The 15454-nt window shown below is 59.6% G+C and overlaps 1 protein-coding gene across 1 annotated transcript in view; it reads right to left on the minus strand.

Annotated features, from left to right (window-relative positions):
- The window catches only part of RAP1GAP (RAP1 GTPase activating protein), a 98027-nt gene that overhangs the window by 56189 nt on the left and 26384 nt on the right, over positions 1-15454 (minus strand). Inside the window, 4 exon segments of the mRNA XM_077837107.1 lie at positions 2131-2316; positions 4012-4050; positions 6634-6681; positions 9199-9234. Coding sequence (XP_077693233.1) covers positions 2131-2316; positions 4012-4050; positions 6634-6681; positions 9199-9216 — 291 coding nt within the window. The 5' untranslated portion in view covers positions 9217-9234.

Raw genomic sequence — 15454 nt, forward strand, 5'->3', positions numbered from 1 at the left:
ACCGGGGCCGGCCGGGACCTGGAGGTGCCATCTGGGGGGTTCAGAACACCACAGGGCCCTTCCCAAGTGCCCCGAGTCCCAAGCGAGGGGCACCCAGAGCAGCTGCATTGTGGGATCCAGCCCATAGCGCAAACTGCCCCCTCTGCGATCACAGTGCAATGGGTCGGCCTTGCCCATGGGGAGAGGGAAGGGCCGACACACAGGGAGTAAACCCCAGAGCAGGGTGGGCCATCCCTACCCCCAAAGGCAGGGTCTATTTCCAACACTGGCAAAGCTTGGGCTGTCAATCTGATGCCTTTGGATTTGAGCGCCATCCCTGGGACCAGTGGACATGGCCCTGGGCACATTCCAGAGGGATTAGCCATGGGTAGCCCCGATTCATGCCAGGTGACTGGGGATGTGCAGTAAAGGTCCGTCCCTCAGCACTGCTTGGGGTGTCACACCCTTTCCCCAGAACATTTCTCCCCACCAAGACACCAGCCCTGGCCAGCACACTGTGACACAGCCAGCAACGCGCTCCAGCCTGCTGCAGTCCCCAGAGCCCTGCCGGCGTGGGGTGAAGCACAGTGCGGACAGACAGCTGAGTCCAGGGAGCATTTCAACCCCACGGGGCGGATACAGCCGGAGCTGTACGGCGTGTAACAAGGCCCCAGCGCAATGCTCTGCTGGAACAGTAGGAGCAGAAGGGATGCAGCAATGCAATCGGCAGGGGGCGGGAGACGTGCTCTAGCCATTGGAGGAGGGTGCAGGGGTGATTCATGCTAGCATGGCTCAGGGCCAGTCCTCATGAAAGAGACAGGCTGTGGCCAGGTGCCAGGAAATTAATCCCAGCAGCAAGGGGTGCAGAAAAGCAACAACATGTAAGTACTCCAGCAAACAGCGTGAGATCCTTGGGCAAACAGAGCCCGGGACTGCAGCTCACACCCTGAAGGAGAGCCCAGGGGCCCTCAGGCCATGGCATGGGCTTTCCCAGGCTTAGGCCTGTTTGACTGAGAATAACAGAGTGCTGCTCTTCCAACCATGCAGCCCTAGCAGGATCCTGTGATCCGACCTGCAGAGACTGGAGTCGGCGCCAACCTCACCTGCCCTCAGGTACCTCAGTTCTGTGCATGTGAGGGGTAGGGGGAGGCCTGAAGCCAGATTTGAACTCCCCCTATTTGGTGACTTGCCCAGCCCCTGGAGTGGGGTGGAGGACCCCTGGGAAGCAGAGAACTGCTGTAGAGCAGCAAATGCCAACCATGCTCCCGATCCACCCCCTATGCCAGGGCTGGGAGCATGGCTGGCACAGAGCCCTGACACCAACTCCATACTGTTCAGGGAGGCCCCCGCATAGGGTGGCTTTTCCGGAAGCAGTTTCTGCTCCCTTAAAGGCCTCTTTATGGCCCCAGAGCATCTTAAAGGGGCCTCAGCTCACCGGCTAACCAGACCCCTAAACTGGATCCAAACGCTAGCAGGATCCGCTCCTCCCCCTGAGCCCCAGGAAACTGGCTAGTCCCCAGCTGCATGTCCTCTGGGAGCGGGCGAACTGCCAGAGCTGCTTGGGAGTCCCAGGCCTGGGAGGAGGGACTAGGAGCTGGGCAGGGCAGGGCTCTTGGGGGATCTGAAATCAGACAGTGGTTTGTGTGTTAAGGAGCCCTGACAATGGGACATCCTGGGCGCCCCCGATAGCAAGATGTCCCAGGTCACCATTGCTTCCCCAAGCCTCTCTCCCCAAACAGGAGTTGAGGCAAAGGCCTTTCTTTTCCTTGTTCGATTCCCACTACCCCAGTCCCCCCGTCCTGTTCACACAGGAAATTTGCCACATAGCGTCCTTGGGGGGCCCGATGGGGCTCGGCCGGGTTGTTCCAGGGGCAGAGAACACAAGGGTTAGCCCCAGCGTAGGCTGTCCTGAGCCTGCAAATGAAGCAGAACCCCAGTATGAGCCTGCTCCAAAGTCCATTGAAACCAGAGGGAGTCTGAGTCCCGCAAGCACCGGGAGCCAGGGAAACTGGTCTGGTCGGGGAATCACCAGCAAAGGGACTGAGAACGGCCAGTCTGTGCTAAAGGCAGTGCATGGCGAGCGCCGGGATCATCTTCCTGCTGGACCAGGGCCAGGGGGTGCTGGGGGGCGGGTGGGGAAGGAATGCTTACCTTGCCCAGGAAATGCTTCCTGTAGATCCTGGCCATGTGGTTACATTCCAGTTTCACCTTGGAGGTTGGAGACGGGAGCGACACGGTTTCGGGGATGCTGGTCAGCTCATGGTTGGTGCCTTCGATCCAGTAGCCCCCGAACTGTGGCAGCAGGATGAGGGGGAACGGCCCCTCGCGCCCCAGCACCTGGAGGGAGAGGGAGGGCCAGGAAACTGCACTGGGGCATGCTGACCCGCGACCCTGGTGTGGAGACACACAGCCTGCGGAGCATGCGCCCAGGATCTCTACAACACCACTCTTCGGAAGGAGCCCAGAGGCCTTCGCAAACGAAGCGTTCGCCTCGTCGGCCTCAGGGGCCCAAGACAGCAGCCAAGGGCACAGCAGAGGAATGGGAAGCCAAGAGGGCACTGAGGGAGGCAGGACAGTGCTCACTGTCAGGAACCAGGCCCATAGGGAGCACAGGCTGAGCACTGACACAACGGGGTGGGGGAACATCTTTCTTTGAGCCTAATCCTGCACTCTGAGGTGATGAAAGGTCTCCCCTCCCACCCGGCTCTCTAATATCCAGGGACCAACCCTGCTACACCAACACTGCGAACTGCAGAGGGGCTTGGTTTTACCCCCAGGAGCACAGCACCCCCGGCGCCATGCTGGGGCAATCAGGGAGAAGAGCACTCACGACTGGCTAATCACCACCACGCCCCACTCACCCGTCCACAGCCTGGCCAGGCCAGATGCTGCATAGCGTAGGAGATCTGCTAGGATCCGAGCCCACCCCCAGACAGCTGGGAACAGACAGCTCATGGGCTCACCAGGAGGCTTCCAAAAGAGGGGTACACTGAACCCTCTTACCTTATAACTTGCCTTAGAGCAAGCTAGCGGGGACTAGTGCTTAGCGCACTGGCCTGGGCCTCAGGAGACTTGGGTCTCTTCCCAGCTCTGCCCCGGCCTGTGGGGTGACCTTGGCCAGTCCCTTCCCCTCTCCGTGCCTCATTTGTAAAAGGGGGCTGTAAAGTGCCTGAAGAGCTCTGGGTGGCAAGTGTGATCCAAGAGCTACAGCTTGTTCTCAGAGCGGCCTGACACTCAGCAGCACCCTAGGAAATCAGCCAGCGTCGGGCCCAGGATGTCTGTGCAGGAACTGGCTGATGGGGAGGCAGCTAAATTTCAATAGGAAGCACTTCCCTCTTGGTCTCTATTGAAGCAACGCCCCGGCCTGCTGCTGGAGAGATGGACACCTCTGCCAGTCGCTAAGGCAGGGCAGGGAGGCTAATGGTTGTTAAAGACCCTGGGGCCCTTTTCCTACACGATGGAGCCTTGGCCTCAGTACCCTGGCCTGGTAACCATGCCCACCCCTTCCACTCCAACCCCACCCTCCTGGTGCTACTCTGAGATCCCCGGGGAGCCGGGGGATTTCCCAGCGCCTCCCAGGGAATGGCACCATCCCCGCAAGCGCCCAGTGTACCCTGCGATCTGGCAGGGGCAGCCAAAGGCTGCAAGGCTCAGGCGCTGGTCTGGCGCAGCAAGGGGAAGATCAGCAAGTGCTGGGGACGCCGCAGAACAGCCCGCCCCTCCCTGCTTGTCTCCTCGTTACTCACCGCACTCCCTACCCACCCCCCCTTTTCATCCCATTCACTCTGTGCCTTCCCAGGGACTCCCATCCTGGGCTGGCCACTGCCCTCCTCTAGACCTGCCCTGCTGCAATGCCAGTTGTGGGTGGCTGGGCAGAGCGGGCCCCACCCGGCCTTTGTCACCTGTCTCCTTAGACTGGAAGCTCCTTGGGGCAGAGACCATGCCTTGGGGGATGTGCAGCACCCCAGGCCGGGTTCTGGTCTCCACGGCAACACAAATGTGACACAGGCAGAGCACAGGCACCCTCGTTACCTCATGGACGCTGGGATACGGAATATAATCCTCTTCGGTCTGAAACACACAAACACACCAGGGGCTCATCGACTGGGGGAGTCCGCCCTGCGTGAGAGCCAGGCCTGCTGCTGCCCCCCCGGCCCCCGGCCCCCAGCCAAGCCTGGCCTTCCTCCAAGGACCTGCCAGACGGAGAAGAGGCTTATTCTCAAAGCCTAGCAGGCACATCTCCCCTGGGGGGTGGAGCTCAGAGGGCAGTGCACTTTGGGGTGTGCACTGGTAGTGGAAGCTGTAGTGTAGACAGGTCTCTGCCCCAGGGGAGCCGCAGTGCTGCCCAGTAATGGGACGCCTCACTGTAGACCGGGGTGCTGCACAAGGGGCCTGGCAGGCACTGGAAAGGGGAGCAAATATCCCTGATGGGGCAGGCAGGACCCACCAGGCCCACTAGGCGCCAGCCCCCTGCAGAGGCGATCGAGGAACAAAGCCAGAGAGGTGACTGGTCAGAGGCTATCCCGTGACCCCCTGGACACCGTTAAAGGTTAACATTCAGATCAGCAGCGACACTGACGAGCGCCCTTGTGGGTGGCAAGCCGTCAGGCCAATGAACGGTGCTGGCCCACTGCTTGTTGTCTCTGCTGGCTCTGTCAATCAACGGTCCCTTCTCCTGCCAACAGCCCAGCAGGGACGTCTCCGCGGCCACTGGCTTCCTGCACAGCTGCCGCAGACAGGGTGGACACGCTACAGCCAGCCCCCTGGGAAAAGGTGATGGCTCTTGCGGACGCCCATCCCAGCTGGAGCTGCCCTCTGAAGGCATTAGCTTGTCACCTCTGGAGATCGGGGTTCAAATCCTGCCTAAGGCGACCAGGAGAATGAGTCAGATAGTCTCATTCCGCTTCCCACCTTCCCACCGCTGTGTTTCCCCACAAACTACGCTGCAGAACAGCTGACAGCTTCTCTGTGGAGGCTGCGGGTCACACTGCGGGGGTCGGCAGAGCTGTGTGTAAGGGGTCCCCAGAACTGGAATAGCTGAGGGGGTGCGGGTCACACTGAGGGGGTCGGCAGAGCTGTGCGTAGGGGGACCCAGAACTGCAATAACTGAGGGAGTGCGGGTCACACTGCGGGGGTCGGCAGAGCTGTGTGTAGGGGGACCCCAGAACTGGAATAGCTGAGGGGGTGCGGGTCACACTGAGGGGGGTCGGCAGAGCTGTGTGTAGGGGGACCCAGAACTGCAATAGCTGAGGGAGTGTGGGTCGGCACTGAGGGCTGTCGGCAGAGCTGTGTGTAGGGGGACACAGAACTGGAATAGCTGAGGAGGCTGTGGGTCAGCACTGAGGGGGGTCGGCAGAGCTGTGTGTAGGGGGACCCAGAACTGGAATAGCTGAGGGGGCTGTGGGTCAGCACTGAGGGGGTCGGCAGAGCTGTGTGTAGGGGGTCCCCAGAACTGGAATAGCTGAGGGGCTGCGGGTCACACTGAGGGGTGTCGGCAGAGCTGTGTGTAGGGGGACCCAGAACTGCAATAGCTGAGGGAGTGTGGGTCACACTGAGGGGGGTCGGCAGAGCTGTGTGTAGGGGGTCCCCAGAACTGGAATAGCTAAGGGGGTGCGGGTCACACTGAGGGGGGTCGGCAGAGCTGTGTGTAGGGGGTCCCCAGAACTGGAATAGCTGAGGGGGTGCGGGTCACACTGAGGGGGGTCGGCAGAGCTGTGTGTAGGGGGTCCCTAGAACTGGAATAGCTGAGGGGGTGCGGGTCACACTGAGGGGTGTTGGCAGAGCTGTGTATAGGGGGGTCCCCAGAACTGGAATAGCTGAGGGAGCTGCGGGTCAGCACTGAGGGGGTCAGCAGAGCTGTGTGTAGGGGGATCCCAGAACTGCAATAGCTGAGGGGGTGTGACAAAGTGGGACTGTTCTTAATGTTTTCTCTGAATATTGTGGTGGTGCCTCAGTTTCCCATATGCAGTTCTTAAGTATCTAGGTGGTGGGATAAGGGTGTATGCGGACCCTCTAGCTTTCCCAGGACTCGCTGTGAGGGGCAGAGCGCATGGAGGGGCAGAGGATGCTGAATGCTCTGAGGTCAGACCCAGGAAGGGGGAAGCCGGGTGAGCTGTGTGTCCTGCAGACAGGCTGCTCCCAGAGAGGAGGCTCCCCCAGAGTCCTGCCCGGCTTCATAGGGAGCAGCTCCAGAGCATCGCCCAGGGACCCCGTGACAGGGGGTGCGGGTCAGCACTGAGGGGTGTCGGCAGAGCGGTGTACAGAGGGGACCACAGAACTGCAATAGCTGCGGGGTGCGGGTCACACTGAGGGGTCGGCAGGCCGAGGCGGAAAAGCAAGGAGGGCCGGTGGCCGTGCAGTGGCTGGGAACCCTGTACAGCTCCTGCTGAGCAGCCCTCAGAGCCGGGGGCACATCGGTTTCTCTGCCTCTCGTCAGAGCCCCTCTGGTTGTGGGTGCTGAGCTGCAGCTCGTGCTCGGTAGGGAGCGCGAGGGGCGTCAGAGCTGGCTGCAGCCCCCAGCGCGCCGCATGGTGCAAAGCGCAGGCCCCATCCGACACTGCAGAGGGCATCCCAGCATAAGTGGGTAACCCCAAATGTGCTGGGGGGAGGGAGATCCAATGCCCCTGCCCCCATGCAGCATCCTCTGGGGCCTACCTTGAGAGGGGGTGGGAAGGAGCATCGCTGTTCATCCATTCTGCTTCCCTGCGAGAGACAACAAGGAAGAGGGAGTCAGTGGCTGGCCCTGAGCGTGGGCCCTAGCACCAGAGTGTGTGTTTGCTTTGCGGGTGGGGGCTGCTTCCTGCTTGGCACAGATCTGCAGGCAGCTGTGGGTCACAGCCGCATGGCTGTCCCCGCTCCGTGCCTCCTCTGAGTCGATGGCTGTGGGTGGGACTCGGGGGTTGTGTCTACCTGTGGCAGTGCCTGGCAGGAGCGCTCTGCGAGCGGGGCATGAACTCACAGCTGGGGCGGGACGCCGGCTGTCCCTGCAGCTGTGCCGGCTCTGCAAGGCTCTCCATGCTGCCGTGTGTCCGTGCAGCGCTTCAGGACAGGGACAAGTCCAGGCTACAAAGCCCCAGGAAGCCATTCAGCTCTGCTCACTTGGAGAGCTTGGCTTCGCGTGCTGAACCCGCTGGGCAGAGCCCGGTTCCCAGTCTGGGCCCCGCTCCTGCAGACGCTTCCGCTAGACGACTTAGCCACTGCCAGCAGCCTACGCAGAACTGGAATAGCTGAGGGGGTTGTGGGTCAGCCCTGAGGGGGGTCGGCAGAGCTGTGTGTAGGGGGGTCCCCAGAACTGCCATAGCTGAGGGGCTGCGGGTCAGCATTGAGGGGGGTCAGCAGAGCTGTGTATAGGGGGACCCAGAACTGCAATAGCTGAGGGGCTGTGGGTCAGCCCTGAGGGGGTCGGCAGAGCTGTTTATAGGGGGGTCCCCAGAACTGGAATAGCTGAGGGGGCTGTGGGTCAGCCCTGAGGGGGGTCAGCAGAGCTGTGTGTAGGGGGACCCAGAACTGCAATAGCTGAGGGGGCTGTGAGTCAGCCCTGAGGGGGTCGGCAGAGGTGTGTGTAGGGGGGTCACCAGAACTGGAAGGGCTGAGGGGCTGCGGGTCAGCCCTGAGGGGGTCGGCAGAGCTGTGTGTAGGGGGGTCCCCAGAACTGCAATAGCTGAGGGGCTGCGGGTCAGCACTGAGGGGGGTCAGCAGAGCTGTGTGTAGGGGGACCCAGAACTGCAATAGCTGAGGGGCTGTGGGTCAGCCCTGAGGGGGTCGGCAGAGCTGTTTATAGGGGGGTCCCCAGAACTGGAATAGCTGAGGGGGCTGTGGGTCAGCCCTGAGGGGGGTCAGCAGAGCTGTGTGTAGGGGGACCCAGAACTGCAATAGCTGAGGGGGCTGTGAGTCAGCCCTGAGGGGGTCGGCAGAGGTGTGTGTAGGGGGGTCACCAGAACTGGAAGGGCTGAGGGGGCTGTGGGTCGGCACTGAGGGGTGTCGGCAGAGCTGTGTGCCGGGGGGTCCCCAGAACTGGAATAGCTGAGGGGCTGTGGGTCGGCACTGAGGGGTGTCGGCAGAGCTGTGTATAGGGGGGTCCCCAGAACTGGAATAGCTGAGGGTACTGCGGGTCAGCACTGAGGGGGTCGGCAGAGCTGTGTATAGGGGGGTCCCCAGAACTGGAAGGGCTGAGGGGGCTGTGAGTCAGCACTGAGGGGTGTCGGCAGAGCTGTGTGCAGGGGGGTCCCCAGAACTGGAATAGCTGAGGGGGCTGTGGGTCAGCACTGAGGGGTGTCGGCAGAGCTGTGTATAGGGGGGTCCCCAGAACTGGAATAGCTGACGGGGTGCGGGTCAGCACTGAGGGGTGTCAGCAGAGCTGTGTATAGGGGAGTCCCCAGAACTGGAATAGCTGAGGGGGCTGTGGGTCAGTACTGAGGGGGGTTGGCAGAGCTGTGTATAGGGGGGTCCCCAGAACTGGAATAGCTGAGGGGGCTGTGGGTCAGTACTGAGGGGGGTCCCTAGAACTGGAATAGCTGAGGGGGCTGCGGGTCAGCACTGAGGGGGTCGGCAGAGATGTGTGTAGGGTTCCCCAGAACTGGAAGGGCTGAGGGGGTTGCTGGTCAGCAGTGAGGGCGTTGGCAGGTCGAGGCAGGAAAAGCAAGGGGGGCCGGTGGCCGAGCAGTGACTGGGAACCCTATACGGCTCCTGAGAGACGGGAGCCCAGTGCAAAGGGTCTTTCCAGAAAGCACCATGGGTTTTGCAGCACCCCCATCTCCCCGGCTCTGCTCAACCTGCTGCATCAGAGGAGACCCTATTCATGCCCCGTCCCCTCCAGGAATGTATTGAACCAGCTGCAGCAAAACACTGAAAAACTCAGTTAAAGCTCTTCAGGCTCCAGCCACAGTGACAGCCTCCGCTGAATAATACGAGTTGACAACCTGTCCGGCCTCCTCCGATCCCTGAGCCCCAAGGGCTGCTCCTGCCCTGGGCTCTCCCAGGGGACACAGGGCCTGACACAGGGGCCCTGACGGATCTCTCATCCCAGCTGGGGGTGGCGTGTGGGGGAGATCTCTGGGCTGAGATGGTAATTGCTCTCCCAAACCAGCCTCCACTTCTTGGCTGGCTCACCAGAGCCCACGTGGGCCCCCCACCCATGCCTCCTAGTATGTATTGCACCTTCCTTCCTTCCTTCCGCTCTGCTCAGCCAGCCACGGGCCCAGCTCTAGGGAGGCGACTCACCTGCATCTTTTCGATCATCTCAAACAACTCTGAGGTCTGCAAGAGAGAGAAAGCAGCCTGCATCAGCACGAAGGGCCGAGACCACTGTTCCCTCTGAGCTGTGTGCGTGTGCGTGAGCACACAGATCCTAAACCCTGCGCACACAGCAAAACACCGCGCACACAAAAATTTGCACAGAAACTCAACATTTTGCACAGAAGAATTTTTTTGCGCACACGGCCTGTCAAAAATTAGAGGGAACACTGACCCTGGTCTGCAATCCCAGCAGGCCTAGAGCCCCCATTGCCATAGGTCAGCCATCAGTGCCCTGCATGAGATAGCCAGGCTGCCCCCATCAGCCTCAGATGGGGCAGGCTAGGATAGCGGGAGGACTTTAGGGGTAGGTCTGATGAGACTCAGAGACAGCCTGAATTCCAGCCAGATGCCAGCCCCTGTCCCCTTCACTCCCCACATCTGCCCCACCACTGCCCTCACTAACTGCGCTGGCCTCAGGCCTCTGCTGGCACCCCCACAGCCGGGGTACTCCCTCCCCAGCTGAGTCTGATCTCGGGGCAGTCAGTGAATCACGCTGGCTATGTGACCCAGGGGTAACACTCCCTGCTCAAGCCAGTCAGCCTTTGTCCCAAAGGGGATGAGAGCTGTCCTTTTAGCCCATGTGCCCCTCAGCCTGCAGGGTTGGGGCAGTTCTGGCCTGTCCCAGGTGGGAGTTGACTGAGCCATTGATTGTGCTCGGATACAATGGGCTGGATTTCCCGAGACACGTTACATGGAGAGCCGCAATGTGCCCTGCTCTTTGGGCACTAGCAGGGGGTGGGGGCAGTAGGAGCTCGCTCGCCAAAGGACAGAGCTGCTAGACGGGTGAGGCCCCCCCATCAATTACTGAGATACCCACGTGCAGGGTTAGCCCCCCAGCGGATACGTAGCTACAGACGTACACTCACTTGTGTTGCGATACAGCTGTGTACACAGGAACATGGCCCCGTACAGGAATCCACACACACAGGGAGAGAGAGACACACACAGAGACACAACCTCCCCTCCCTCCCATAAACGCCCTTGTGCACCTAGACACACTCCTGAACATAGACACACCTGCCAATGTGCATGTGCACACAGACACCCTCCTCAAACACCCACATGCAAACACCTACAGCCACACTGCGCACACCCCCACCCCATGTGCACCCCTGAGAACTCGTTCACACGCACTCCTGGACACACACGGTGTGGGCCCCTGCTCACCCCCAGGCGTGCAGGGTTAACCACTTTCCCTTCGAACACAAGCAATAGCCCTTAATTACTTGTCTTGGCAGCGGCTCAGAGCCCCTTGAGTGCTCAGCGGCTCCCAGCTGGAGCAGGCAAAAGGGCTGGAACACAGAGCCCTGAACTTCATATGGAACAGCTAGACTGGAAAGGTTTCAGAGTAACAGCCGTGTTAGTCTGTATTCGCAAAAAGAAAAGGAGTACTTGTGGCACCTTAGAGACTAACCAATTTATTTGAGCATGAGCTTTCCTGAGCTACAGCTCACTTCATCGGATGCATACCGTGGAAACTGCAGCAGACTTTATATACACACAGAGAATATGAAACAATACCCCCTCCCACCCCACTGTCCTGCTGGTAATAGCTTATCTAAAGTGATCATCAGGTTAGGCCATTTCCAGCACAAATCCAGGTTTTCTCACCCTCCACCCCCCCACACAAATTCACTCTCCTGCTGGTGATAGCCCATCCAAAGTGAGTGAATTTGTGTGGGGGGGTGGAGGGTGAGAAAACCTGGATTTGTGCTGGAAATGGCCCAACCTGATGATCACTTTAGATAAGCTATTACCAGCAGGACAGTGGGGTGGGAGGAGGTATTGTTTCATATTCTCTGTGTGTATATAAAGTCTGCTGCAGTTTCCACGGTATGTATCTGATGAAGTGAGCTGTAGCTCACGAAAGCTCATGCTCAAATAAATTGGTTAGTCTCTAAGGTGCCACAAGTACTCCTTTTCTTTAGACTGGAAAGGACGCCCTCGTTGGTTTGGGGGCTCCTCCCACCCACCCAATCCCCCTCCAGGCCAGCTCTTCTCACTGCCTCCCCCGCATCCCAGCCCCGTCCACCCGCTTTTTGCATCCCCTCCTGCCGTTCTGTCGCCCTGGCCTGCAGACCTGCCGCAGCATGCTCCTCTGGGCCAGTGGCAAGGGTCGGGGTCACTGGTAGGCACCACCCGAGAAAACCCAGCCAGGACAGGCAGAGGCTGCTGGAGGCCCCAGGGTCCCCGATGCTGATGCCGCTGCGTGCCCGAGATGCTGCCCTTGCGCCAGACTCACGTTCCAGCTGTACTCGGCCAAGTTCCTCCTGCACAGCCCTGGCACACCAGAGGAGAAGGGCTGTGGCCGAGCCATCCTGATGGGCTCGGGCTCTCCTGGGGCACTTCCCCAAGCACCACACAAGCCCTGGCTGCTCTGAGCTCTTGTGGGGCAGCCAGCCCCTGCCCCCTCAGCCCCGGGATTCCAGGAGACATGGAGGTGAGTGCTGGCTCTCCCGGTTCTGCGATTCACTGCACTCGGCTCCATGTGTACCTTATGGGCGTGGCGGCAGGTGCAGAAGGGAGCCATGCCAAGGGGCAGGTCTCGCTGCTCTAGCCTGCCCCAGGCTGTGCAGAGGAGCCAGGGAGTTGGTTGCAGATCACCTGGATGGCCAGGGGTCTCCCATGCTGCACCCCTGGTGCCTGGGTGTGTGAAAACTCAGACTGCTCCTGCCAGCTCCCGGACCTGCACTGTAACAGATGGCAGCACAGCTCAGCCCATGCCAAGCTCTCCGCTGAGCCCTGGCCCTGCATCCTCAAATACTGCCCGAGGAATTGAGGGGGTGTCACGGTGTGACAGGGAGTCAGGGCCCTGCACCCCCACTTCCTGCAATTCACCATGACTCCCAGCCAGCCAGTAGAAGGTTTATGAGAGACGACAGGAACACAGTTCAACCCAGAGGCTGTAGGCATAAACAGGATCCCTTAGTCAGGCCCTTCTGGAGGACAGGGAGATTAGTCCCAAGCCTTGGGGCTCCCTCCTCTTTCCCAGCCAACTTCCCAAAACTGGAAACCCCTCCAACCGTCTCACCCAGCCTCCCCCCAGCTCCTCCTCCAGCCTTTGTCCAGTTTCCGAGGCAGAAAGTGTCACCCTGCCCCAACCTAGGGAGGTGGTGGAATCTTCTTCCTTTGAGGTTTTTAAGGTCAGGCTTGACAAAGCCCTGGCTGGGATGATTTAGTCGGGGATTGGTCCTGCTTTGAGCAGGGGGTTGGACTAGAACCTCCTGAGGTCCCTTCCAACCCTGATATTTTATGATTCTATGATTAACCTCCCTCCTGACTCAGGATGAGGCTCTGGTATCTTCCCTCAAGGGAAGTCTTCCATCCCCAATGAAACCCCTGCAACATTCCCAGGTCAAATCCGCTCCACTCCCTACTGCATCACATCTCTCCCCCCTTTGAGACTGAACTGAGTGGGGTCACTCTGACCAGTATTCAGGGCTCCCTCTCCGGGACAATTCATCCGCTATCATGTTGGCAGTTCCCTTCGCAAGAACCACGTCCTTCTCATAATCCTGCAGGAGCAGGCTCCATCTCAGGAGCTTGGCGTTGGCTCCTTTCAACTGGTGTAGCCAGGTCAGGGGAGACTGCTCGGTGTACACAGTGAAGTGTCGCCCAAAGAGATAGGGCTCTAGTTTCTTAGCCAGGCACTCCTTCTCGATGGCCGCGTAGTTCTGCTCTCAGGGTAGCAACTTCTTGTCCAACTACACGATGGGGTGTCTCGCCCCCTTTTCATCCTCCTGCATTAATACCGCACCCAGCCCCGTGTCTGAGGCGTCAGTGAACACCACAAAGGGCTTGTCAAAGTCTGGGTTTGCCAGAACTGGGCCACTGACCAGAGCCTCCTTCAGCTCACAGAGAACCTTCTGGCACTGCTTGGTCCAGACCACCTTGTCTGGCTTCCCCTTCTTGCATAGCCCAGTGATGGGAGCGGCTATGGCTCTAAAGTGGGGCATGAATCTCCGATAGCGTCCTGCCATCTCAATAAAGACCTGAGCCTGCTTTTTGGTGTGGGGAGCAGGCCATTCTCTGATCACCTCCACCTTGGCTGGTTCCGGCTTTAGGCAGCCACTCCCCACGCGGTGGCCCAGGTAAGATACTTCCGCCATCCCCACCTTGCACTTCTCCGCTTTTACAGTCAGCCCAGCCCCCTGGAGTCGGTCCAGCACTTGCCTAACCTGGGACACATGGTCCTCCCAGGTCTGGCTAAAGACACAGATGTCATCAATATATGCCATGGCAAAACTCTCCATCCCCCTCAGTAGCTGATCCACCAGACACGGAAAGGTGACCGGCGCTCCCTTGAGGCCGAAAGGCAGGGTCAGGAACTCATAGAGCCCCAGAGGGGTGATAAAGGCCGATTTCAGCCGGGCATCTGCATCCAGCAGCACTTGCCAGTAGCCCTTTGTAAGGTCCATGGTGGTAAGGTACCGAGCTCCTCCCAGCTTGTCTAGGAGCTCGTCCGGCCTGGGCATGGGGTAGGCATCAGATACAGTGATGGCACTGAGCTTCTGATAGTCCACACAGAACCGGATCAACCCGTCCCTTTTGGGGACCAGCACCACCGGCGAGGCCCAAGGGCTGGCAGATGGCTGGATCACCCCCAAAGCCAGCATGTCATTGACCTCTCTTTCCAGGTCCTGAGCAGTTTTCCCTGTGACTCGGAAGGGGGAGCATCTTATCGGCGGGTGCGACACTGTCTGCACCCGGTGGACAGTCAGATTAGTGCCTCCAGGCTGGTTGGAAAACAGCTGTCGGTACGGATGCAGCACCCCCCTGACCTCAGCTTGCTGGGCAGGGGTTAGCCGATCAGAGAGGGGAATTGTTTCCTGGGAGGAGCCAGCTCCTGTCTCAGGGAATAGATCTACTAGAGGGTCATCTCCCTGCTCCTCCCAATGTCCACACATGGCCAGCACCACATTCCCTCTGTCATAATATGGCTTCATCATATTCACACGGTACACCCGGAGGTGGTGCGCCCGGTTTGACAGCTCCACCACATAGTTTACCTCATTTAATTGCTTGACAACCTTAAAAGGGCCCTCCCAGGAGGCCTGTAGTTTGTTTTTTCTCACGGGGACGAGAACTATCACCTGATCCCCAGTGGCATAGGCACGGGCCTGCGCCGTGAGGTCATACCAGACCTTCTCCTTCCCCTGGGCTCTGGCCAGATTCTCCCTGGCCAGGCCCATGAGTTCAGCCAGTCTCTCTCGGAAGATCAGGACATACTCCACCACTGACTCTCCATCGGGAGTGGCCTTCCCCTCCCATTCGTCTCTCATCAGGTCCAGGGGGCCCCTCACCCTCCTGCCATATAACAGTTCGAAAGGCGAAAATCCGGTAGACTCCTGGGGCACCTCCCTGTACGCGAATAACAGGTGAGGTAAGTACTTGTCCCAATCCTGCGGGTGCTGGTTCATAAAGGTTTTCAGCATCATCTTTAGCATCCCATTGAACCTCTCCACCAGCCCATTGGACTGGGGGTGATATGCGGAGGCCCAGCTGTCCCGGACCCCACGTTTCTCCCACAAGCACTGGAGCAGGGCCGACATGAAGTTGGACCCTTGGTCTGTCAAGACTTCCTTGGGGAACCCCACTCGGCTGAAAATGGTCAGGAGCGCATCTGCCACGGTGTCTGCTTCGATTGAAGCTAAGAGCATGGCCTCGGGGTAGCAGGTGGCAAAATCTGCCACCACCAGAATGTATTTCTTCCCCGACCGGGTCGTCTTGCTGAGAGGTCCCACTATGTTCATAGCCACCTCCTGGAAAGGCTCCTCTATGATGGGCAAAGGTCTCAAAGCTGCTTTCCCCTTGTCCCAGGCCTTCCCCACCCTCTGACAGGGGTCACAGGATCGGCAATACTGCTGGACCGTGGTAAAGACCCTGGGCCAGTAAAAGTTCTGTAGCAACCTCTGCCGGGTGCGCCGGATTCCCTGGTGCCCTGCGAGGGGGATGTCATGGGCCAGGTACAGGAGCTTGCGGCGATACTTCTGGGGGACCACCAGCTGCCTCCTGATCCCACAGGACTCCACTTCCCCTGGGGGAGCCCATTCTCGGTACAGGAACCCCTTCTCCCACAGGAGCCTCTCCTGGCAACCTCTCCCCATGGTCTGTGCTGCACTGAGGTCGGCCAGGTCCCTTAGGTTCCTCAAGAAGGGATCTTTCTGTAACTTTGCCTGGA

This window comes from Eretmochelys imbricata, chromosome 18, assembly GCF_965152235.1.
Source record: "Eretmochelys imbricata isolate rEreImb1 chromosome 18, rEreImb1.hap1, whole genome shotgun sequence".
NCBI lineage: Eukaryota > Metazoa > Chordata > Testudines > Cheloniidae > Eretmochelys > Eretmochelys imbricata.